Source organism: Gekko japonicus, unplaced genomic scaffold (genome assembly GCF_001447785.1).
Source record: "Gekko japonicus isolate JY-2015 unplaced genomic scaffold, Gekko_japonicus_V1.1 scaffold48, whole genome shotgun sequence".
Classification (NCBI taxonomy): domain Eukaryota; kingdom Metazoa; phylum Chordata; class Lepidosauria; order Squamata; family Gekkonidae; genus Gekko; species Gekko japonicus.
This window is the reverse complement of record NW_015174273.1, coordinates 1,539,688-1,564,549: the sequence shown is the minus strand read 5'-3', so window position 1 is coordinate 1,564,549 and position 24,862 is coordinate 1,539,688. Positions and strand designations below refer to the sequence as shown.

Genomic DNA, 24,862 nt, shown 5'->3' with positions numbered 1-24,862 from the left:
CTCAATGAACAACTTGTAACATCTGAAGGTGATAATATAGGATTATATAGAACAGGGGTGTCAAACATAATGCCCAGGGGCTGGAACCAGCCCCTCCAGGGTTCTCACCTAGCCCACAAGCAACTGGTATGCACGGAAATGTAAGTTACTCCCCCTTTTATAGTATCCCTTGGAAAAAACCTAGTCTTGCATATGATTAAATACATTTATTGAGGCTTTTGTGGGTTCCCCAGTAAATCAGTTGCTTTCACTGCTAGGAATCAATTGCTTTTGTTTGTATTTTGAGTAAAAAAATAATATCATTAATTGGGTTTGCTTGTGTCCTTTAAAAAGTTTATATCTCTGGTACCTGGTTTTACATTTTATGGCACACGTGGCCAGCCTGACAAAGTGACATTTGTGTCAAATCCAACCCTCGTAACAAATGCGTTTGACACCTTTGCGTGTACTTGGGCTTTTTAAGAGCCTTTGAAAAATCCCTTTGTATGTCTGTGTCTTTTTGTAAATGTCCATTCTGGGAAAGACAAATGGCTTAAGAATTCAGTCCAGTGTTATCAGCATATGTCTAATAAAGGTTCACATTAAAATCAGAATCGGCATAATAAAGCTGCCTAATAGGCTGCATTCAGATGTCAGAATAAGTCGTAGTTTGTTCAAACCACAGATTGTTGCACAAACCCTAGTTTACCACATGTGCACAACAGGCCTGAGACTATTATAAATAATTTACACCCATCACCCCCCTTTCTGTTTTGTAGATAGTCAGTTCCCCTCCCTCTTTCTACCCAACTGCATCAGTTCATCCCTTGAACTGTACTTGGAAACAAAAATAGATCTTTTACAGCCCCCCCCCCCATACACGCAAACAACGATCTCTTGCTATTTCTCTGCTTTTTAAACTCGGAAAAAGTGCTTCTTAATCCTGTTTGCAAGATTTTCACTAGCAAAGAAGTGGTATAGAAGCAAAAGGCAGAGGGAAGGAAGGAGGCAGTGCCCTTAGAAAGCACTGCCAATTCACCACTGCAGCTTGGAATGGCAAGATTTTCTGTAGGTCTGTCCTTTCCGTGCAGGAGGCTGAAAGGGGAGGCACTATTGAACAAGCTGGGATTTATTCATTCAGACATCATGACAAACTGCAGTTAACAAGCTATGTTCAAGCCATGGTTTAGAATTCCAGTTTAACATCCATCAGCAAACCACAGTTTGTGGGTATCCTGCATTTAAACACTGGATTAAACAAGAGTTCAGTAAAAACATGGTTTTAAAAACTTGAAGTTTAACACAAAGGCTGAGTTCAGATTATTGGTACACGTGGCCCATTCCTGTGTACTCCAACTGGCAACTTGCTGTCCAAGAGCTCAGTAGAGAACCTGCTACTGAGATCCCTTTTATGGGGTGATGCCAGAGATTAAACTGGGTGTCTTACGTGTGTGGGTGTCTTATGTGTGTGCTGTATTGGTGACAGATGGTTCCTCCCAACTAAAAAGGTAAAAATGTGATGTATGCTGAAACCTTCTTCCTTGGCTTAGCTCTGGCCATTGAAAAGCAACCCAAATGGAAAACACCATAAACTGTTTCTGCAAAAGATTTCTGTTTGGCCAGATTCCATGGTGGAGGGTCTCTTGCAGTGAGTCTCATTGGGTTTGGTTTAAGTCTCATATATTCTGATTGTTTTTGTTTTTATTGCTATATTCTTTATAACATATAAGTAGAAGGTAGAAAACAGTATAATCATCTGGCTTGTGTACTGTGATAAATCTCAGCTGACAGAAGAGGTTTCTGTCAGTGGAATTCCTTACGTCCCTTCTCCCACTGCAGCCTAAAAAGATCCCTAAATAACCCAGACTAGCCCAAGCTTGGAAGCTGAGCAGGGCTGGCCATAGTTAGTATTTGGATGGAAGCCCACCAAGGAAGACTGGGGTTGCCATGCCATGCAGCGAAAGGCAATGGCAAACCATCTCTGCTCATCTCCATGAGAAGTCTCCATGAGTTGGTTGTAACTTGACAGCATTTAACATTTAACAGCAACTTGACCACTCTGACGACGACGACGCCACCACTAACGGGTGACCGCAAAGCAATACCACTGGGTTAGGCTGACTGGCCCTTTGAACATCGGGGCCATAGCATCCCCCTCTTTGACTCAATGTGATGTACAATAGGGAGCGAGTATGTGAGTAGCGATAGATTCTTGGTAGTTGCCCAATGTAATTAATTGTTTTAAATTGTTTTAACCATATCTTATTGCACTGCGTGCCCTAATAGTGTAACTGTGGTGTTGCCTTACATCTATGTCCTGTAAGCCACCCTGAGCCTGCGTGCGGGGAGGGCGGGATATAAATGCAATTAAATAAATAAATTATTATTGTCATTATAGGAGATATAGGGGAGCTCCTGGAATAGCAGGAGGGGGGAGTTGTAGATCTTTTGTGGGAGGGGGGGATTGGTGAAAATTGCCTGCCCTTTAGCAGAAATTTTCCACAGGATCCAGCCCCCTTTTTTAAAAAAAAAAAAAATCTTGCTAATATATTGGAGCTTCCAACAGGTGAAAGCATATTCTCTGCTTGAACATCTGGCATTTCCCATTTCTCTTAGCAGAATGCAGCTGGAGACAGGCAGCGCTTCTATACTGATATGTCCTGCCCTGTCTGTTTGCAACAGGCTACATCTCCTATCGAGACAAACTGTGGACACCTGTTCTGCGGTAAGCAAGAAAAGGGGGGGGGATTAAAACCATTTCTTGCATTCCGTCACACTGGCAAGATGAACTGACACAGCAGGGTGCGAAGAGAGGGTGTTTTTAGAAGAATGGCTCAGTTGTATAAAAGCAGAGAACCCCACTTGGGTTCCTGATTTAATTCGCCTTCCTTCTGCTAGTTTATATGGTAGATTTCTAAGACGTATACCGTGACTTTTAAATTTCAGTTTGCTCTCCACTATAACGTTAATCTTAATTAACGTGTTATATTTTGTTTTTAATCCTTCCCTGCTTCAGGATGATCTGGAGTTCTCCTGGAATTACAAACTGATTCCGAGACTACAGAGATTAGTTCCCTTGGAGGAAATGGCAGCTTCAGAGAGTGAACTCTCTGGCATCACCGCCTCCCTGAGCTGCCTCTCCTCCTCGGATTCTCCCCTGCCCAGGCATCACCCTCCCAAAAAAATCTCCAGGAATTTCCCACACTGAAGATGGGAACACTTCTGTCTTTAATGTATTTTATATTAATGTTGAGGATCATAGCAACCCTTACAATGCCAGTTTCACAAGAGAGGTTAGGCAGTATTGACATTTAAAGTCATTTTGACCTAAAAATTCGTACCTGAACACTTCCTTCAGTATTGTTTGTAAAGAGTTCTAGAGAGCCTGCTTTGTATTGATGTTTAAATGTGTTATGATATAAAGAGCCTGTCACGGCTCAGGTGGGATGTCACCTGACGCTGCCACCACTCTGGTTCCAGGCTCCCTTGAGAAGGCCCAGAACACCCTCCCAAGACCTTTTGACCTCCCTTTTGGCAGACTAATAGGCGTGAGGACCAGGCAGAGTGAACAACAAAAATAGTTTATTTTATAAGAGGTCAAACAAACAAGGTGCAGAAATATAACAGTAAGTGGGTGAAAAGAAAAAAAATCAAATGCCCTAACGCGTCTAAATATATACTGTCCCTAGCTCACTATCTGCAGTGGCCTTAGACTACTCACCCTTCCCTCAGGATGAGGGTTTCTTCCTGCAGTAGCCTTCCTTCTGGCTCTGCCCTCTTGGAAGAAAGAACAGCTTTTCCTGCTGCACCAGATCTTTTATTCCAAGCCCTCCTCTTTTCCTATTGGTCAGTTTTGGCTCCAAAACCCCTCGGGCTTCTGGAAGTTGTAGGCCCAGCCTCACCTACTGCTAGCCAGGCTCCCTGGGCCTAGTAGGCCTCTGGTGCCACAGCCCAGTTCATGACAGAGCCACTCCCCATGTGTGTGGTTGTTTTTGTTTTTTGGGGGGAGGAGCATTAGCTTAGCATCTGAGCTCAAGGGTGGGTCAAAATCAGGCCACCGAACCCTCTGAAATCTGTTGTTGATGTGCAGATTCCCTTGTCCTTGTATTGCTTCCAAGGAGCTCCAGGCACTCTTGCCCTGCACAGTTTATTATGATGTGGTGGTAAAAATATTTCATGAGTTCACTGCATCACGTTGAGTTGCCCAGCGTCATAATCCAAGAGAAGTTCATAAAAGAGGCTGTGGATGGAACCCACGAAACAGGATACAAATCCGTGGTCTGACTGCCCAGACCACCCACCCACCCTGCATAAAGCTATAATGTTACACTTTCTTTTCTGTCTGCTGCTCAGTTGAAATAAGGACTTCTATTTACGTATTGTCAGTTTGAGAAAATAAAACAGAGGAGGGGAGAACCAGGTACACCGCCCCGTATTCCTTGGAAGAAGGGTGGGGTAATGTCACAGGCGGATAGAATGAAGCAGCTAGTAATGGTGTTGTTTCTTCCATTTAGGTTCCTGTATTATTGCATACTGGCGGTGTGGCTCATGGCTGGGTGCGATACATTGCCCCATTTGCAGGCAGACGGTAATATGACGACATGCAAAATTCTGATATAAAATTCAAGTCACGGTTCTATAAATATATACCAGTGCTTTACTTTATAACAGGGTGCGTGATGCGTTTTAAGATCAAACATTCAAATGAAGGTGTTCAGTTGCAGGGCAAGTTCAGCAAGCTTCTGTTGCTATTTTTTTTTTAATGTAATGACTTTTAAAAGCACTTTGATGCATTGAAAGTAAAGTTGAGAGTATCTGCTAGTTTATTTTAGGAATACACAAAATGGCAAGGTAAAGTTAATGGCTGTAGTACTGGGTTATTTGCTGTAGTATTGGGTTATTTGCTTTAGAAGCTGACGCCAAATGCTATTTTAAAATACAAATCCAAGAGGTTAGCCATGTTAGCCAATCAAGGGTCATGGGAGCACCTAAAACACTATAACCTTTATTGTGGCTTAAGTAGGGTCTAGCAGCCCATGAAACTTCATACCTTCTTTGAGTTGCTACAGGAGCCTTGTTTGTTTTAAATCCATCTCTGGGGAATGCAGTATGAATAGGCCCGAATCACTGCTAGTAAAATGTTTGTGGCACTTCCTCATGCATTCTGTGTTGGTAACAGTTTCCTCTGAATCATCTACCTGCAGTCATCCAGATGAATGTTTATAGTGAGATACGATGTTTAGCCTGCGGGCTAAATGTTCTGTTTTGTTGGGGCTGCAAGTGTGCCTGGTTTGGACTTGATATGGCAAGTGCTTCTAGGCAGAGCACCCTGATTTTCAGAATGGATACATTTTTCTGAACCTCAATAGTATGTGTAGACTCAGCAGTCACACAAAGAATCCCATCTCAAAGTCTGGATTTTGTTGTTCTCCTTGAGTTGATCCTCCATGGCCATTTAAGAGTATCTGAATGTTACCTTTTTAAAAGGATATTTTTAACCAAAAAAAGAAACATAACCAGCATACAGGCATTAAATGACTGATTTCTGTTGTGTTCAGGTAACTTTATTTTTACCACTCTTCAATGAGAGTCAACAGGATGCGGTACAAGTACTTCAGGATGTCAGTGATTACAACAGAAGATTCTCAGGACAGCCAAGATCGGTATGTGTGGGGATAAAGTCAGATAGACAATAAAGAAAAGATTCTTTTTACGTGATGAATCGAACCTTTTCAATGTATAGTTCAGGAAGCAAAGATGGGAATTTTCTGCAATTCAGGCCTTTGAGAATTAATCTGTTCCAGTATAAGAGCTTTATTTATTTATCCTTCTTACTAGGAAGAAAGGTTAGGCAGTGCAATTAAGATAATTAGCTATGATCCAAGAAATTCCCTAGTTCAGCTCTGCATTCAGCCATGTACTCAGCAGGGAGCCTTTGGCAAGCCACTCTCTGTTTCCTTGTGCTCCCAGCGGTAACGGGGTTATAATAATACTAACCTGTCTTACAGGGTTAAAGTTCTATAATAAATATTAACTTTTATGTCTACATTGGTATATGCTCCTGAAATATACGGTTTATTTATCCCCTGTTCTTGCTCAGCTTTGCACTTCTGTTATAAAAAGATTGCGTTCCAAGGTATTATTTTTCTTCAGTTCAGATCCAGAAGTGAAAGGGATTGGAGAAGAGGGCCCTGATTTTCCGTGAATAGTACACCGTGAATAGTAGGTAACCAAGAATGTTGACAATATGCCTAACAGCAGAATAAATAATAATGTGTTTACATATGTTAAATCTAACACATGTAAGCCCATTATTAGTTATTCTGTTATAAGGCCTGTTCTCAACATTCTTGGTTACTTGGTAGTCCTGGGTTGAAGTTCTTTCTCCCCCTTTGTGTTTTGGTTGCACTGTGAACAGTAGTCATAGCACCCATGTTTTTGAAAATTTCTGTTTCTTTGTATGAGCTTGCAGTGTATGTGCTCATTAAAAAGCCCCTATTAGAAGTTATGTATTGAAGTTGTGTCGATGTATTGATTAGAAGTTATGTATTGACTCTATCTTTTTATTTTTTTAAGATTATGGAAAGAATTATGGATTTGCCAACATTATTGCGTCATGCGTTCAGAGAAATGTTCTCTCTTGGAGGTCTCTTCTGGATGTTTCGCATCAGGATATTCCTCTGTCTGTTAGGCGCTCTGTTGTACCTAGCGTCACCCCTGGATTTCCTGCCCGAAGCTCTATTTGGAATTCTGGGATTTTTAGACGATTTCTTTGTGGTCTTTCTGCTACTTATATATATCTCCATCATGTACCGAGAGGTTGTAACGCAGAGGCTGAATAGATGAGAGCAGAGTGTCAGGACTAGCATTCGAGAGGATTAAGGGGAATGCTTAACTTGAATGAACCACTGCCGAGTAAAGGATACGGTAAAGCATCTTAACACACTTTCAGTTTCTGCTATTAAGGAGCCTCTAGCCGAATGTGCAAGCATGATGAATTGAAATCACTGTGATAGCAAACTGGAATTTTTGTAGGTGTTCTATAAAAGAGATTTATCTCCGATTACATATGTTTACAACAGATTAGTAATTGTATGGTGTCCCAGGTGTCACCAGTTCTAAAAGGGAATTTCTTTGGGGATACTGAGGTGCAGGAAACAAAAGTATTGAATAAGTGTACAGTTTTTTGTGTTCAGTTTACATTTTCAAAGACTGGAATGACTTACTGTGAACCTGGAGAGAAAGGGATAATTGGGAGAGGTGGATTACAGATACTGAGACAGTCTGGAGGAAGCGGAGCTCAAGGGGGCCCCTGCAGGGCTGGTAGAGCTGGGCTGTAGTGACAGTGGGTGTTGGCTCACCCAACCCATTGTCTCCACACTATGGCCTGAGTCCAGGCCAAGCAGCCCCTGCTGCTCTGCCCACACCACATGGCACAGTTGGCTCATCTTGCTGCTGGCCACTAGTGGCTTTCCGGGCAACAGCTCGCCTGGTACTTTCCTGGCAAGGCAGAGAGCCAGCCCCCCGTGGTTGAATTTAAAAAAAAAATGAAATGGTTTAGCATCTCTGCCTATGCAGGAAATGCTCAAGCAGTACTGTGGTCAGAGTAAGCTTGAGCCAGAGCATCATATTGCACAAAGACCATAAAGACAGTATTGCTTCAGCTGCAACTATGAACAATTAACATGCATGTCGTTCCATCTTACCTGTGTGCACTTTTCATTAAGGAGAGATTCCTTGAACACTCCTTGTTGGAGAATTTCTGGGGTTGTGTGTTTTGGGTTTTTAAAAAAATGCATTGACAGTTTCAACCTGATGTTGTGGATAAAAGAGTAGATTGCTTCCATGTTCAGCTAGGCACACATGGATGTACAAGTATGGTACAATATGAGACAGATCTTGCAGAGCTGGAATTTTAACTGGGATCCACAGATCTTCGACGTGGTCTCTGTGCTTCACACCCATGGGGAGCTAGTGCGCACGCGCTGGATCGATCGGTGCTGTAGCAAGCTCTTTTAACAGATTTTCGCGCCCAGTCCCTCGGGCATGCGCTGGAACCCCACCACGCATGCCCAGAGGGGTGGGCGCGGACATCCCGCCAGTTCCTTTCTTACCGCCGCGTTGGAAAGACCTCTTTCTTCATCGGTCTGCTCGGTTCGCTTTTGCCTCACAGCTCTTAGGAAGTATTTCCATACTTTATTTTTCTTTTTTAGTCGTTTGTTCTTCAAAACTTTTTTAAAAAACAAAAAACTTTATTTTCTTCTGAATTTACCTCAGGCCTTCGGGCTACCCCCCCCCCCAACCATTCTCTCCACTTCACTTCTTTATGGAGAAGAAGTGGGGATTTTTCAATAGATGCAAACGTTGTGGTAGCAAACTTGCTCCTCCCGACCGTCATACCCTCTGTATTTTTTGCCTTGGAGAGTCTCACAAGCCAGAGTCCTGTCGTCGATCGTCTTCCTCCACGCCAATTAAAAAGAAGGCTAAGGCAAGTACAGAGCATAAGTCCGCGAAGAAGGGCACCTCCAAGTCCCTTAAGGTGACGAAGAAGGGGAAGGAAGCGGTGCCTGCACTGGGTGATGCCCCTATAGTGCCCCCCTTCCCTACCTCTCCTCGAGGAGGTGTCCGTCCTTCTGCAAAAGGGAGTTATTGAACAGGTACCACCACACCTCCGAGGGACGGGGTTTTATTCCCGATACTTCACAGTCCCAAAGAGAGATGGAGGCGTTTGACCCATATTAGATCTCAGGGAACTGAATCGTCTTGTGACCTACCACCACTTCCGCATGGTGTCCCTACAACAGATCATGCCATTGCTTCGCACACACGTCTGGATGGCCACCCTCGACCTCCAAGACGTATATTTCCACCTTACCATCCACCCCTTCCACCGCCAATACCTACGCTTTGCGATTGATCAACAACATTACCAGTATACCGCCCTTCCGTTTGGCCTCTCCAGCACCCCCAGGGTCTTCACAAAAACTATGATCATGGTTGCAGCTTTCCTCAGTCTCCAGGGTATCTCCATCTACCCGTATATAGATGATTGGCTTCTGGTAGCACCTTCCAGGAAACCCCTGTCCCTGGTCTGCAATGTCGCAGAAACTCTAGACGTCCGAAAGAACTCTAATACCAACATGGGATGTTGCATTCTACCTTCGGCTACGCAGTAATAGTCCTGCCAGCACCCTCCTCCAGGTAGGCTACCGCTCGCTAATCTCCCATGGGTGTGAAGCACAGAGACCATGTCGAAGATAAGCGGGTTGCTTACCAGTAACTGGTGATCTTCGAGTGGTCATCTGTGCATTCACACCACCCGCCCTCCTTCCCCGCTGCTGTCAGCTTCTACATTTTTGAATAGGGGTTGATTTGCGGCAGTTTGTAGGAACTGGCGGGATGTCCACGCCCACCCCTCTGGGCATGCGTGGTGGGGTTCCTGCGCATGCCGGGGGGGGGGCTGGGTGCAAAAATTCATTAAAAGAGCTTGCTACAGCACCGATCGATCCAGCGCGTGTGCACTAGATCCCCATGGGTGTGACTGCACAGATAACCACTCGAAGATCACCAGTTACTGGTAAGCAACCTGCTTTTGTATGTGAAATACTAAATGAAATAATTTGACGTTTACCCAGATGTGGCTGATACTGCAGCTAGCTAAAATTTAAAACTGAATTTTCTGTTGAAGCTACTTGAAAGAATATTGAGGACCACAGATACCTGGTCATTGGCCTGTATGCAACCATGCATTTCCAAAGACTTAAAGGCACTTCTGTTTTCTTAAGACAGTGCTGTGATTTCTGCCAGTTTCCCCCTCCCACTGAGCCTGCCCCCCACAGTTTTGTTCCCTGGGGGTGAGCGAACAGCTTAGGGGGCAAAGTTGGGGTCTGCAGTGAGAGAGAGGGAGGAATTGGTGGAAATCGTTGTCCCATCTTAAGAAAATTGAACTGCCCTTAAACTTTGGGAATGTTTGGTTGAATACAAGCTGATATGTGTACATTGTTCATTACAATCCCGTGCATGTTTACTTGGAAATAAGTACTGTTGAATTCAGAAAAACTTCCAGTAAACATACATAGGAGCAGGCTACACACCTTCTAAACTGGCACCACATACCTGGCCAAAATGCATGAGAGACCCTGTTTGAGTCATTTTATCCCAGGCAGATGTTTAAATATTTCTTGTGGGAGGAGAGAAGGATGGAACAGATAAGGAAGCACTGTTTACACTGTTGCATTTCACATTACGATCAGGCAGGAAGTGCTGTGAATAGCTTGTGTCCCCGTCCCCCCTGGCATGTAAAGAAAATTACTGTTAGTGCTTTGAGCAGCCCAAGAAGAAAAGAAAATTGGAGAGCATTTGAATATAAAATTGGTATTATGTCGTGAGACTTATAAAACATGACCTGAAATATATAGGTAAAGATATGGGGACTTTTCACATGGGGCACAAGCAACACTTCTGACATTGATAAGATATGATGTCGTTTTGTGGGTGTTGCTTGACATTTGACGAACCCAAATCCTGCCCAGAATATTTAAAAGCGACAGAGTATGAGAGCTTTACTGCTGGTTGAGGAGGCTTCTTAAATGGGGTGGTTAAAGAGGTTAGGGGCAGGCCATGGGCCCATGTTCCTTCCCTGGTTACACGTTCCACAGCTCTTCAGAATATAAGAAGAGCCTACTGGATCAGACCAGCAGTTCATCTAGTCCAGCATTCTGTTTCATGCAGCAACCAATAAGTTGCCCATGAGGGCTGAAACCCATAGGACATAAAGGACGAGACCTTCCCCTGATGCTCCCTCCAAGCACTGGTATTCAGAGGTTTGCTGCCTCCGATATGGAGGCTCCCTTCTGTCACCATGGCTAATAGCCACTGATTGGAAACACACACACCCTGAATCTGTCAAACCTCCTTTTAAAGCTATCTATGCTTGGGGCTGTTACTGCCTACACTGCAGTTTAACTACTTCTTGAGTAAAGAAGCATTTCCTTTTCTCTGTTCTGAACCTATGTGCTAACAACGTCTGCCCTGCCCCCCTGTTACAGACACTGCCTTTTAACCAGGACTTGAGTTGAATCAGCTTCAAAACCACAACTCTAGCCTGGATCCTATAACTTCTTTCCATTTGTGCGTCTCTTCATTCATTGCAGAAGTGGCCCTCTCCAGCAGAGCCCATCCCGCACTGAGGCGTTTTTGATTCCTTAAAAAACACTGGTCTTGTGTGAGCAGACTGTGCCAGGGAACATGTGGTCTACAGCGGAGGGACCTGCCTGCGCAAGAACAGAGAGGAGCACAAGCAGAAAGATATAGGGTTCAGGCCTATGAATTGCTGCTTAATACCCTGTTTCCCCGAAAATAAGACCTACCCCAAAAATAAGCCCTAGCAGGATTTCTATGCATTTGTGGTATAAGCCCTAGTGTGTCTTCTTGAGAAAAAATAAATATAAGACAGTGTCTTATTTTCGGGGAAACACGGTAGCTCGTCATGGCAAGGGAAATGAGTGCCAGAGAAGGGGGATGCTTAAGAAAAGGGAGTGTTAAGGTCTCACAGCTCACATCTGATCCCTGAAGCATGGTTAAGAGAGCAGGAGTATGGTGTACTCCAGTCCTAGTATTACAAAAAAGGCAAGCCCGTGTTCTTCAATTTGATGAAATTACTGCCAAAGAGAATTCATATCTCATGTATTAATAGTACTCTTTCCCCCTTAAACATAAAGCACATACTTGAGAAGTACTTGAAAAGGGAATAATTAATCCTCTTTAAGCAACTGTAGTCTGGGAGATATTCTGAAATCCTTTGTAATTCACGCACGCTATCTCTGCATGCTGGTTTGTACCTATGGACATATTAGAATGTGCACAGTATGTGCATTTGGAATAATTATTTTTGCAACGTGGTGTGTGTGTTTGCAGTGTAAGGTCTAGTGCACATCCAGGGCCAGTGTTCTCTTAAAAACGTGGAACAGCTTTTATTCTCACAAATGTTAACCACTTCTGTGAATCTTAAATGTTTACCGATTTTCAAAATCATGGCTAGAAAAAGAAGCTGTTTGAATGTAATATCTCAACCTGAGGCCTACATGAAATGTTGAAAAGGGGAAGGAGAGGGGACTGGTTTTACAACAGAAAACAATTCAAGTGCTTTTTAAAAAAAGTTTCCTTTAGTATCTCTGATGATCACTTTCTCGTCATCCCTAATCTTTCATAGTGATTTGCTGGCTACTTCAGGTAAATGCCAGCGTGATGTCCCTATGTGAGTTTTGCTTGATACTTGATCAACTGAAAACCTGCCTCCAGTATTTCACAGGAGGGAAGGTATGAAGGGACCGTGGCATGTTAAATCTAGGCCCTGAACCATGTAAGCGTTTCCATAGAGGGTTGGCTCAGTCCTTTGACATTTTCCCAGAATCCTCTTGTTCATCTAAAGTGTTGCAAAATCATAGATGTCTATATTGCCTTATACATGTTCTGACTGAATGTTCAGGTTATAACAGAATATAACTTTGGTTTGAGCAACACAGGTTTTGGCTCATTACCACCTACAGGTCTTTAAGTAGCCTTATTGACTCACTCAACTGCTTTCCCCTTATGATTTTTCTCATTCTGGCCTTGCCTTACATCAGCATGCCCTCCCATATATAATTACATAAAGTTAGGGATTTGTTCAGCCTGGCTGTGTGCGTGTGTTTGTGTGTTGCCTTACTCCTGATGACAAGGTGAGGTGGTTCTACGTGGCATCCAGTGCTCTGGCACCCTTCAGTATTCCATTTGAGGCTATTGTTGCGATAACCCTTGCATTTCGTTAAAGAGGTGTGAGTCTTCCCGCAACTGGCCAGTACAGAAACAGTGCCATTATCCCCCTTCACAGCTTTTGTCCTGCCCCGCCCACTCGCCCAATCTGTCACCAGAGTCTTCTGCCTGAACTTGCACCTGTGTCCCCATTCACCACTGACAGGGTGCTAATTTCTTCTCGTTTCTTTTTAGCTGTAATCAATGCTTCATTGAATCTTATCTATGTCTTTTTGTAAAAACTGGACAGATCAGCATTTTATATCCTAGTATGCAGTTCTAATCTGGAAGCTGTCGTACGAGCTTTCAGATTTCTGCATATTCTGAGATGAATGTTTGCTGCTTTCTCACGTGAAACTATGAAAGAGGAGAGCTAAATCTTTTGCAAGTCATCTAATTTATTCCAGAACGACTTTCTGACCCAGAAGGGTATTCCCCACTTAAAGCCCTAACGGGCAGGGCATAAATTACCTACTCTTATTTATTACTCTTATACTTTACAGTGTTTCCACATTTCAGTATGCCCCATAGCTGGTTATTCTCAGCATGTGCATACCCATTTCATTCAGGACCTAAGCAAATATTACACTCTTTATGGGTCCACCCTGTCCCCTGTCAAATAGAAGTATGCAGGAACAGGGAGTTCCCTGATGAAATTTAGATTCTCAAATGCATGGGAGTCCAATTTGGATCATTAACCATGGCACACAGGGAGAAGGGGGTTCTCTCAAGTCTTCCCTTCCCCTGAACCATTGGGGGGTTCTCAAGTCTTCCCTTCCCCTGAACCATTTGCCCAATCTGAACTGAAGTGGCCCCAGAGATCTACTGTTTGCGCCACTGGGAAAATTCGTCTATAGAGATCGTCTCCATATATACCTGAGGCTCCAAGTTCCAACAGGGACCTTCTGGCACACCTGTTTGGCAGCATATCATGTAGTTGGGCCCTCATTCCTAATAGCAAATGTGAAAATCCATTAAATGAAGGGAAAGACTTCAGATCAGCCACAAGATAGAGAACTTCCATCAAATTAGAGAGCTCGTCTGTTTTGAGGTCCTTCTCATTTAGGAAATGTGTGCTTCTTAGTATTAACTAACTTTAAAAAATTTGTTTCAAACAAATTGTGAAGTGAAATTCCTAAAATTTAAAATCGACTCAATAAAAAAATAACTGGATTAAACTAATAATGGGTTTATTATGGCAGCCATTCTTTCTGGAAAGATGCGCTTGCAGGAAGATGGAGCAGGATAGAAATCGTAGAAACTAAGATGGTTATCAAAGAAGAGACTGTCTCACAAAATGTCTTAAAACAACCTGGAGACCACCTAAGGAACTCTGCTGCCTCTGCAGATGGATTGCAGATGTTACTTAGGAATTGTTTAATGCAGAATTGTTTAACCATTGACTTTGGTAAGAGGGAAGTTGAATGACTGCTCGCTGAAGCTGGTGTGAAATGGCTTACAGAAACTCATGGGGCTGTGGGCTGCATGCTACTCTAAACCTTTTATACAAAAATATAAGCAAGCTCTTGTTTTTACTGGTAATAAACCATGTTTGAAATAAGAAATCATCACTGTCAGTTTATTTCTCACTCTGTGTAAAGACCTTTTGTAATGATTTCAAGTTATGTGTGTATGTGTTTCTTTAAATGGTTGGTAACTGTCAGAAGGAGCTGCGGTGGCTCAAGTGGTTAAGACGCTGAACTGCAGGATGTGGAAGTGCTGTAGTTTGGCAGTTCCAGACCCGGGTGCCGCATGATGGAGTGAGCTCCCATCTCTAGTTCCAGCTCCTGCCAACCTAGCCGTTCGAAAGCAAGAAATTGCAAGTAGATAAATAGGTACCACTTCGGTGGGAAGGTAACAGCGTTCTGTGCGCCTCGGTGTTTAGTCATGCTGGCCACATGACCACGGAAACGTCTTCGGACAGCGCTGGCTCTTTGGCTTTGAAACGGAGATGAGCACCGCAACCCTAGAGTCGGACTCGACTGGCTTTCGAGCAAGGGAACCTTTACCTTTAAGTGTCAGAAAAACAAAGGGGGTAAAAGAGGGAGATGAGTGAGTGAGGTGATTGGTTGGTGACTGAGAGTGTCTAGGCGGAGCCAGGGGTATGTGTGTGGAGAGAGAAAAGGCAGAGTGTTCAGTTTGAAGTTTGGAGTTGGAAGTCTGAGGTCAGCTGTCAGCTGTGGTCAATCTACACAGAGTCTGAGAAGCAGTCTTCTGACTAGAATCATATAGAAGTGCTGTGAAAGGCATTAAGATTCTAAAGAAAAAAGAACATATACTTAAGGGGGCATATTAGGTAAAATATTAGGCTGCGGTGGCTCAAGTGGTTAAGACGCTGAACTGCAGGCTGTGGAAGGTTGGTAGTTCAGCAGTTCGAGACCCGAGTTGCCGCATGACGGAGTGAGCTCCTGTCTCCAGTTCCAGCTCCTGCCAACCTAGCAGTTTGAAAGCAAGAAATTGCAAGTAGATAAATAGGTACCACTTCGGTGGGAAGGTAACAGCGTTCCGTGTGCCTTGGTGTTTAGTCATGCCGACCACATGACCACGGAAACATCTTCGGACAGCGCTGGCTCTTCGGCTTTAAAACAGAGATGAGCACCGCAACCCTAGAGTCAGATTTGACTGGCTTTCGAGCAAGGGAACCTTTACCTTTTTAATGTAGAGTATTTTAAGAGGGAGGGGAGGGGAAAGGCTGAGGAAAAAAGGAAATATTTTACTGAGCAGCTTAACAAAACATCTTCTAACGAATACACTTCTTTTACCAATAAAGTTTTATCTCGTTTATTGTTAACCCAGAGTCTTATCCTCAGAACCACATAGTCCAACGAAGGAGCCTTAGAGCTTGGGCACAATACTGTGGGAAAGGTTAATTAAAGACTGGAATTAAATTCCTGGCGGCAGCGATACATACTTTGAGTGACAGAAAGAAACAAGAAATTTAAAACTCCATCACACCTAACCACACAAAATAAAAGAGAGGTACCATCACACCTTTCTTGAAGTATTATTTTATATTAGTATCTTATTCCCTGGAACTTGGTTACAAACACTAGATTCATACTCTTTTTTTTTTTACAATATGTTGACATTTTCCCCTGAAGTAGTGACTTCTGAAAAGTTTGGGAAGGGGCTTATGTAGGGTGATTGGGTTTTGCTTAATCTCCTTAATCTCATTTCAGCATTAGGATACTTGGGATATGTCTGCAGTGCAGCCTTAAATGTGTAGCGCTGAACTGATAGCAGGGGACCCAAAGTACCCCTTAAAAGAAGGAGCCCTTCTTTTTCCCCTTTGATCATGGAAAGCTGTTTAAGCAGACTGTATGGCCTTGCACCATTGGTTAAGGTAAACCTTTGTTGGGCTGGGTTGACAAAGGTACATGGTACCAACAAATATATGTGTGTGTGTGTGTGTAATATTGAATGACAAGTTCAGTAATTCAGAAATATAACTATATAAGGCCAAGGTGTTCTTGCAAGAAACAACAAATATACAGAAAGAAGAATAAAGTCCCCAAAATTTCAATGTGTCTCACTCGTATTGTGATACCATAGTCCATCTTGACGTGCATTAATCATGGAGTGGACTAATATAGTTCCTGGATAATCCAAACATTCTAGAATTCCATAAACCATAGGGACGCGCAGTCCGGATGCAAGCTGCCGGACTTTCTGATTGACTATACCGGCTTTTGTATGTGCCTCTACTGACATTGGGTCCCACTATAGCCTATTGGTTTTGAAAAAGAATTACTCGAAATGCAGCAGCTTGCATCCGGACTACACTGCCGAGAATTCCAGCACTAAAGGGGAGCAAGAACATACTAGAGAAGAATCGGGATCTTCTCTTTGTTTGCCCTAAGACTAAGGAACGGTTTACCAGAAGACACCTGACTCCTTCATGAGCAAGGCCAGGGACCCAACCCTTACTAGTTTATTGTTACTTATGTTTTCTCGGGAAATATGGCATTCTTAGAAGATGCCGAGTCAATCCTTCACTCCAACTGGAAATCTCTCTGGGTTTTTGCACCTGGGTCTGGCTGCTTTACAAGCTGAGTCATATGATTCATGTGGCTACTGAGTGGAAGTCATGCAAGGCTCTAGTCCAGTGGTGGCGAACCTATGGCATGGGTGCCAGAGGTGGCACTCAGAGCCCTCTCTGTGGGCACGCGAGCCATCGCCCTAGCCAGGCCCAGACCATCATAAAAGTGTCAAATTCTCTGCCAAATTTGGGATTGCTTTCCTTACTTTGTTTGGATCATCTCAGGTTAATGTATGGGTTGTTTTTTTCCTAAAGTAAAACCTCAGTATTCAGGTTAAATTGCCGTGTTGGCACTTTGCGATAAATAAGCGGGTTTTGGGTCGCAGCTTGGGCACTCAGTCTCTAAAAGGTTTGCCATCACTGCTCTAGTCTCTTTTGAAAGGGAACGTGGGCTCTGAGAACCAGTACTTGCTAGTGTGTGCCTTTACAATGATCCATACAGAGATCAAGGTTAAAGTCCAGAAGCACCGTAAAAGACCAATAAGATTTCCACAGTATAATCTCTTGAGAGTCAAAGTTCTTGTCAGAGATTTGATTCTTGAAAGCTTATACCTGGGAAATCTCGTCGGTCTTTGAGGTGCTCCTGGACTAGAATCTTGCTGTACCCACCTGAAACATAAAGAGATCATGTGCGTGCACATGAAAGCTCATGCCCTGAATAAACCTTTGTGGGTCTTAAAGGTGCCATTGCACTCTAAATTTTTTGTTCCCAAGATGGTATAAGAATCTGAGGAAGGATTTATTCTAATCCTGAGTAGTGGCGCAGACGGTAAAATGCCTGCTTTAACAACTACGAGCAGCCATTGTGGCTGTTCGAGAACCACCGCGGCCGGGGTGAGCTCCCGGCCCTAGTCCCAGCTCCCGCCCACCCAGCGGCTCGAAAGCAATTAACAACTATGCGAGTAGACAAATGGGTACCTACCCTTAGATGGGTAGGGGGCACCCTCCTCCAACGAGGTGTGTGGTGGCGGCACAGACGGCGACATAACATCGGCGGCGGCCAAGCCTCGGGGGGGCATAAAGAGATCATGTGCGGGCACGTGAAAGCTCATGCCCTGAATAAACCTTTGTGGGTCTTAAAGGGGCCACTGGACTCTAAATTTTTTGTTCTCAAGATGGTATAAGAATCTGAGGAAGGGTTTATTCTAATATTTTTTTTCAATATGTGAATAGAACACTTTTTTACAGCAACTGTAATAATCCTTTTCCTGCCAACCTAGCAGTTCGAAAGCAAGAAATTGCAAGTAGATAAATAGGTACCTCTTCGGTGGGAAGGTAACAGCGTTCCGTGCGCCTTGGTGTTTAGGCATAAGCGTTCTTAGAACCCATTACATGTAAACCGCCCAGAGACCCTTCGGGGTTAGGGCGGTATAACAAGTCGAAACAATAAATAAATAATATGTGAATAGAACACTTTTTTTTACAGCAACTGTAATAATCCTTTCCCAGTCATGATCCAAAAGTACTTTCTGATCAGCAACAGCATCTTGAAATGCAAATGCTGGACCGTGTTCCTTCCAGAAATGTATAAACATCATTGTGATGCAAAATCTGTACAAACTGACATGTTTCCATTTCTTGTAACTGGTTCTTTTCTTTATAGCCATATTGTCCTACATCAGCATTTCAACATTCACAACTCTAGGATCCTTTCAGACCCACGGTAAAATACTGAGAACTGGTACAGTGCAAGGGTTACTGGAGACTTGGGTTCAAACCCCCACTCTGCCCTGGAAGCTTGCTTGGTGACTTTGGGCCAGTCCCTTTCTCAGCCTAACCCGCCTCACAGGATTATGGTGAGCAGTGTTCCCTCTAAGCTGAGTTAGTGTGAGCTAGCTCACAGTTTTTTAGCCTCCGGCTCACACAGACCCACGGTAAAATACTGAGAACTGGTACAGTGCAAGGGTTACTGGAGACTTGGGTTCAAACCCCCACTCTGCCCTGGAAGCTTGCTTGATGACTTTGGGCCAGTCCCTTTCTCAGCCTAACCCGCCTCACAGGATGGTGAGGACCAAGTGAAGAAAGGGAAACATGAATGTTGCCTTCGAGGTCACTGGAGGATAGGCACGTGAACACATATGAAGCTGCCTCCTACTGAATCAGACCTTGGTCTGAAATGGGACCATCCACAGCGAGGAGGGACCGTGATCCCCTTGGCATGTAGACGGTCCCAAATGCAATCCCCAGCACCTTTGTGAAATTCAGTAGTCAGTATAATAATCAAGTTCAGTGGTGACCAGACCTTTTTCATCAGATATCTTTGCCCACTCTTAGGGTCTGGTCACACGGACCTCTTACCGCGCTAGTTTTCCCGCGATTTTTATATCCGCGACATTTTATATCGCTTGGAGGTGGTCAGACGGTCCCTCTGTCTTCCGCTTCCCTTGCGCGAAGTACTGTTCATACAGGCAGGGTTTTTTTTAAAAAAAAATATATATCTGGGCATGTGCTTGTCTTCCCATGCGCTCAGGCATACATACAAACTAATAAAAAGACCTTTGCCATCCTATCTCCTATCCGCGGCCGCAAACACCCCCCCCCAACCCAAGCACAGGAGCTGGGAGTGCCACCGACGAGTCGCCTAACTTTTCACTCCCCTTTGGGTGGAGAGGCAGTGCCCGGGCTTCGTCCCCTGCCCGGCGGCGGCGGCTTCCATTCCCAGCCCGCCTCCTTCCTCCTTCTCTCTCTGGCTGGCGCACACACCCGGGAGCAGCTTCGAACTCACTCGCTCCTTCCCGAACAAAGTTCCCAGCTCTGCCTGTGCTCGGCAGGTTTTTTTGCTCGTTTGACAGCTGGAAAAGACCAAAATAAAAGCTAGCGCCTGTTTGCACAAGCGCATAACTAAAACCGGAAACTAAAAAAAAAACCCAAAAGGGGGGGGAGGGTAGCGTGGTCACGGCGGATTGCCGTCCAGATACCAAAACCGCGGTTACAAAGCGCGAGATGTCAGAAAACACCTGCTCCAACGGGTGTCAAAAAAACGCGGGTGAAAGAGCTGAAACCGCGGGAATCTGCCGGCTTTGGAGCGGGAAGCGGGTTTGCCTATATAGACAGGAACCTTTACTGCGGGAGAGATCAGCTGCGAGTCCCGCACTAAACGTCCGTGTGACCAGACCCTTAATCTTTAATCTCCAGAAGATGGACCCAGTGATCCATCAGCAGGAGGAAGGCGTGGATGGTTGCAGATCTTTCCTGAATTCCCTTTCCCCTATCACTTCCAATTCCACTTTAATCATGACAAGGGCCGTTGAAAGCGCCAAGGCTGAAGTTACTTGAGACTCTCCTTCATTATTTTCTATACATCCAGCAGAATATAGCAGCAGTGAACTGGTAGACAGTCCAGCTGTAGTAAGATGAACACATACAAAGCTACCTTATACTGAACCAGGCCATTGGTCTCTCCGGGTCAGTATTGTCTGCTCTGACTGGTAGCAGCTTTCCAGAGTCTCAGGCAGAGGTCTTTCGCATTACCTGTTGCCAGATTCTTTAACTGGAGATGCTGGGGATTGAACCTGGGACTTCCTGCATGACAAATACTCTGCCCCTCCCTACCATGAACAGTCACATCTCAGAGTCTGGTGGGAGATACTACATTTTTAGTGTCCCCCCCATGTAACCCCCCCAAAAAAGTAACCAAAAACGTCTTCCTGAGGCTTTGATTTGCTTTTTACATGGGAAAGCATAAAAAATAGCACACACCCCTAGCAATGGGACAGTTCATTATTCCACCTCAAGATTCTATTACCTAATTATACAACTTTTGTAGGCCAGGCCTGAGATGGGGCCCTTCCTCAAGAATGCGCTTTTTCAAGAGGGATATAGGATGAAGGTAAATTCTCACTCTAGGTAATGATGACATCTTTTGCTCCAAATCAGGGCTTTTTTTGTAGAAAAAGCCCAGCAGGAACTCATTAGAATAATAGGCCACACCCAACAACAGAAACTCATTAGCATATTAGGCCACACCCATGACAGTGCAGCTCATTAGCATATTAGGCCACATCCCTATGCCTTCCCCTGGCTTGAAGGGAAGGCTGCGGGGAGCCCGGGCAAGCTGGCCCTTGGACAGGCCAGGGAAGACATGGAGAGGAATTTAAATGCCTCCCCAATCCTTCCAGGGGCCCCCGCCTCGGAGTTGCCGGGGGGGGTCGCTCTCCAGGCCTCCCCTCTGTAGCCATGCACGCAGAGGTTTTGGCTGTAGTGGGCGTGGCCAACTCTGAAGCCAGCCGGAACTCCGTTCCTGTGCGTTCCTGCCCAAAAATAGCCCTGCTCCAAATCAAATCATTCCTAAGGAAAAGATCTGACTAACTCTAGGAGGCAGGGGGAAACGATGACCTGGGTTCAAAATCCTGGTTGAGCTAATATCTCTAGCACTGACTTTATAGTGATGTTCCTCCCATTGATGCTTCAGTTTCTGTTGTTTCTCAGGAGGGTGAAGATCTTTCATTTTTCCTCTTCAGTTTCAGAGGGAACCGTAAATAGGGGTCAGGCTCAGTTGTTTGGGTACCAAGCTCTGGCAGTGGAATGTCCTCCAAGGAGCCTTCATCCGACTTCCGTGGCACTTCTGTTGGGGAAGTCTTCAAAGAGGTAGAATCCACCCCAGTGCCTACAAGAATCACTCTTGTGTTCTTCTTGAAGGCATAAAAGGCAAAGATTGTATCTGTCAGTCAAATGAATTTTCCCTTACAAGATATACAAAGCTTGGACCTCACAGGCCATAGGCACCAGGTGCCCCAGTCAAAGAGAAAGACTATCAACTATAACTAATTATTAAGAGAATTATATGCAAAAAAAGGTTTTAAAAAAGTAGACAAGAAAATTAGCTCTGAGACGACTAAAATCACTCAGCAAAGTTCCAGATTGATGTTACTCCTGTGCTTGATGAAGGACTGAGTGAGACATGACACATGAAGCTGCCTTATACTGAACCAGACCATCAGTCCATTAAGGCCAATATTGTCTACTCAGACCAGTAGCCACTCTCCAGTGTTTCATACTGAGGTCTTTCATATCACCTCCTACCTAATGCCTTTAACTAGAGATGCTGGGGATCGAACCTTAGACCTTCTGTATGCCAAGCAGAGGCCCTTCCATTGAGCCACAGCCCCTCCTTGAGAGGGCAAGACTTCTCCCCCTCAGCACATGGGTAGTCTGAGACGGAGGTCTTTGTGCTGAAAAGCTAGCTCTAGAAGTTTCCAAATGCCAGTTCCTGTGCAGGCACAAAAAGCACCGGTGTGATCCACAAAGACCCTGAAGAAGTTTAAAAAAGAGTTGACTAAAAAATTCACCCTCCTTCTCGCATGAAGCTCACTGAATACCTTGAGTCCATCATCCATACCTCTCTCAGAGGTCATTTCGGGGGGGATCGCGGGGGATCGCAGTTCGGGGGCGGGGCACATGATGAAGCCCCGCCCCCTGCTTCCGGCCGTCCCACTTCCGGCCCTCATTCAGCCAGGAGGAGGCAGGAGAAGAGGGAGGGTAAGTTGCTTCCTCCCTGCCTCTCCCCACCCCTGCCTGCCTGGGGCCAGGGAGGGCCTTCGCGGGGCTTCTTTGCACTCCCGCGGGTCTTGCAGGTCCACCGCCGAGCCCCTCATGGGTCTCGGCATTGGAGCTGCAAGGCCGGCGGTGGCTGCCGGGACCGTTGGGGGCGGGGTGTGTGGCCTTATGACACATTTCCGGTGATGTCAGGGAGTGTGGCCTTATGACACACTTCCGGTGATGTCAGGAGGTGTGGCATATGCTAATGAGTTATGCTAATGAGTTCCCCTAGCTCTTTTTCTATGAAATTACTCCTGACCTCTCTAATCAACCTACCTCATGGGGTTGTTGTGAAGATAAATTGGATAGCCTCACATATGCCAACAGTGCTCTTTGGAAGATGCAGCTGTGACACATGCTAAATAAATCAGTTGTGGCTGGGTGAACTGAGGAAAAGAAACTTCACAGAACTCCAATTCATAACTTTTACCAGTCTAAATTTGTACTGCCGGCAGGCCCCCTTTAAACTGCCAGGAATGGAGAGGGGAAAAAATGAGTCATCGAAGCTGACTGGAACCCAAATCCTAGAAAGAAACATTCCCCTAAACTCTTCATTAAATAAAAACTTTTTTAAAATTATTTTTGAGGGCCTTGGGTGGCAATCTGGCTCTTAACTTTTTTTCTCTCTTTTTAAGCGACTTAATGATTATTTACAGCAGATTTCTTTTTATCTAAAAATGAAATGTTTGTGCCTTGTTTCATAAGGAGATGATCTGTTTTCGCATGGCGAACAGATGCTTAATTGGTGGCAGAGCAGGGAGAGGGGAGAGCGCGGGGAGCCCGGAATGCTAGTGGCATGCCTCATCGCTGGCAGGTGACAAATGAGTAGTAGTGGGTAGATCAGGTGTTACTAAGAGCTTGGCTCAAATACGTGGCACCGGGAATGATGGCACTCTGCTCAAAACATATGTTGAGCATCAGATAGCACATCTTATTTTTCCACTCTTCCCTGCAAATTTAGGCTTGCAGTCAACAAATAGTTTGTGCCAAGGGAGTTGGGGCGGGGGGGGGAATTCAACCTGATTTGCTCTCCTACCTTATCATCAAGCTTCATTAGCAGAACTCAGCACTGCAGTATAGATTATTATCTAATAATTCTAGAGGTTCAGCTACAGAGAAAGGCCCAGCAACAGGGTTTGATTGAAAAGTTGGAAATCTCGCTTGTGCCTAGGATTGCCGACGGGCCTGGAGAAAAATGTCCTGTGCCTTTAATAGTGGCTTAATGTGTGGATGGCGCAGGATAGCCCAAACCCGTCAGATCTCAAACTAAGCAGGGTCAGCCCTGGGAAATACTTGGATGAGAGATTGCCGAGGAAGTCCAGGATTGCTATAGGCGGGCAATGGCAAACCACCTTGAACATCTCTCGCCTTGAAAACTCTGTGAGGGTTGCTATAAGTTGGCTTCGACCTGACAGTGCTTTCCACCACCTCTGTTACAGCAACAGAACCTTTTCCCCAGGCAGTTGGCAACTCTATTTGTGCCAGGTTTGTTCGCATCCTCTCCTTTCACCATTAGGGGAACAATTTCAATGAGATTTGCAGGAAGGCTGGATAGGCTTGAGATCGAATGGCAAATACACAACGTGTTTTAAGCAGAGATGCTTAAATGTAACATCTTCACGATGCTCACTGGGCATTGAGTCAGGTTTTATACGCTTATCTCAATGATTTGATGGCCAATTAGTGGCCAAGGAGCTGCGGTGGCTCAAGTGGTTAAGACGCTGAACTGCAGGCTGTGGAAGATCAGTAGTTCAGCAGTTCGAGACCCAGGTGCCGCATGACGGAGTGAGCTCCCGTCTCTAGTTCCAGCTCCTGCCAACCTAGCAGTTGGAAAGCAAGAAATTGCAGGTAGATAAATAGGTACCACTTCAGGTGGGAAGGTAACAGCGTTCCGTGCGCCTTGGTGTTTAGTCATGCCGGCCACATGACCACGGAAACGTCTTCGGACAGCGCTGGCTCTTCGGCTTTGAAACGGAGATGAGCACCGCAACCCTAGAGTCGGATTCGACTGGCTTTCGAGCAAGGGAACCTTTACCTTTACCTTTACTCAGTGGCCATATTCAGCATGACTGGTGGTAATAATAATAATTATTGTATGGCATTGTGTATAGACTCGCAGGGGATCCTAAGATTGTCTGGCATTCAGAAGTTCTAGCTCTTTTAGCGTTATGCTCCACTAGGTGGTGAGCTAGACTTGTTTTTAAGGCAAGAGATGCTTCAGAGATGGTTTGCCATTGCCTGCCTCTGCTTCACAACCGTGGTTTTCCTTGGAGGTTGCCCTTCCAAATACTACCCAAGGCCGACCCTGCTTAGCTTCTGAGATCGGACAGGATTGGGCTAGCCCAGGCTATCCAGGTCAGGGTGGCCAGGTGGTTACTTGCAATGGAGACTTGCAATTTACTGTCTCGCTTGAATTGCATTTGCCCCAGGGGGATAACCCAAGCACTTCATCTGCCACGTAAAACCAAGGGCCTTAGAATGCACGTGCTGCTTTTGTGCCTGCACCGTTGGTGG

At 44.9% G+C, this 24,862-nt stretch overlaps 1 protein-coding gene across 1 annotated transcript in view; it reads left to right on the top strand.

Annotated features, from left to right (window-relative positions):
* Nucleotides 1–6,997, top strand: part of RNF170 (ring finger protein 170) — a 15,362-nt gene extending 8,365 nt beyond the window's left edge. The window contains exons 5-8 of the mRNA XM_015423724.1: nt 2,599–2,704; nt 4,494–4,567; nt 5,538–5,642; nt 6,556–6,997. Of these exons, the coding sequence (XP_015279210.1) occupies nt 2,599–2,704; nt 4,494–4,567; nt 5,538–5,642; nt 6,556–6,825 (555 nt within the window). The 3' untranslated portion in view covers nt 6,826–6,997. The remainder of the gene's footprint in view (nt 1–2,598; nt 2,705–4,493; nt 4,568–5,537; nt 5,643–6,555) is intronic.
* Nucleotides 6,998–24,862: the final 17,865 nt, after the last annotated feature.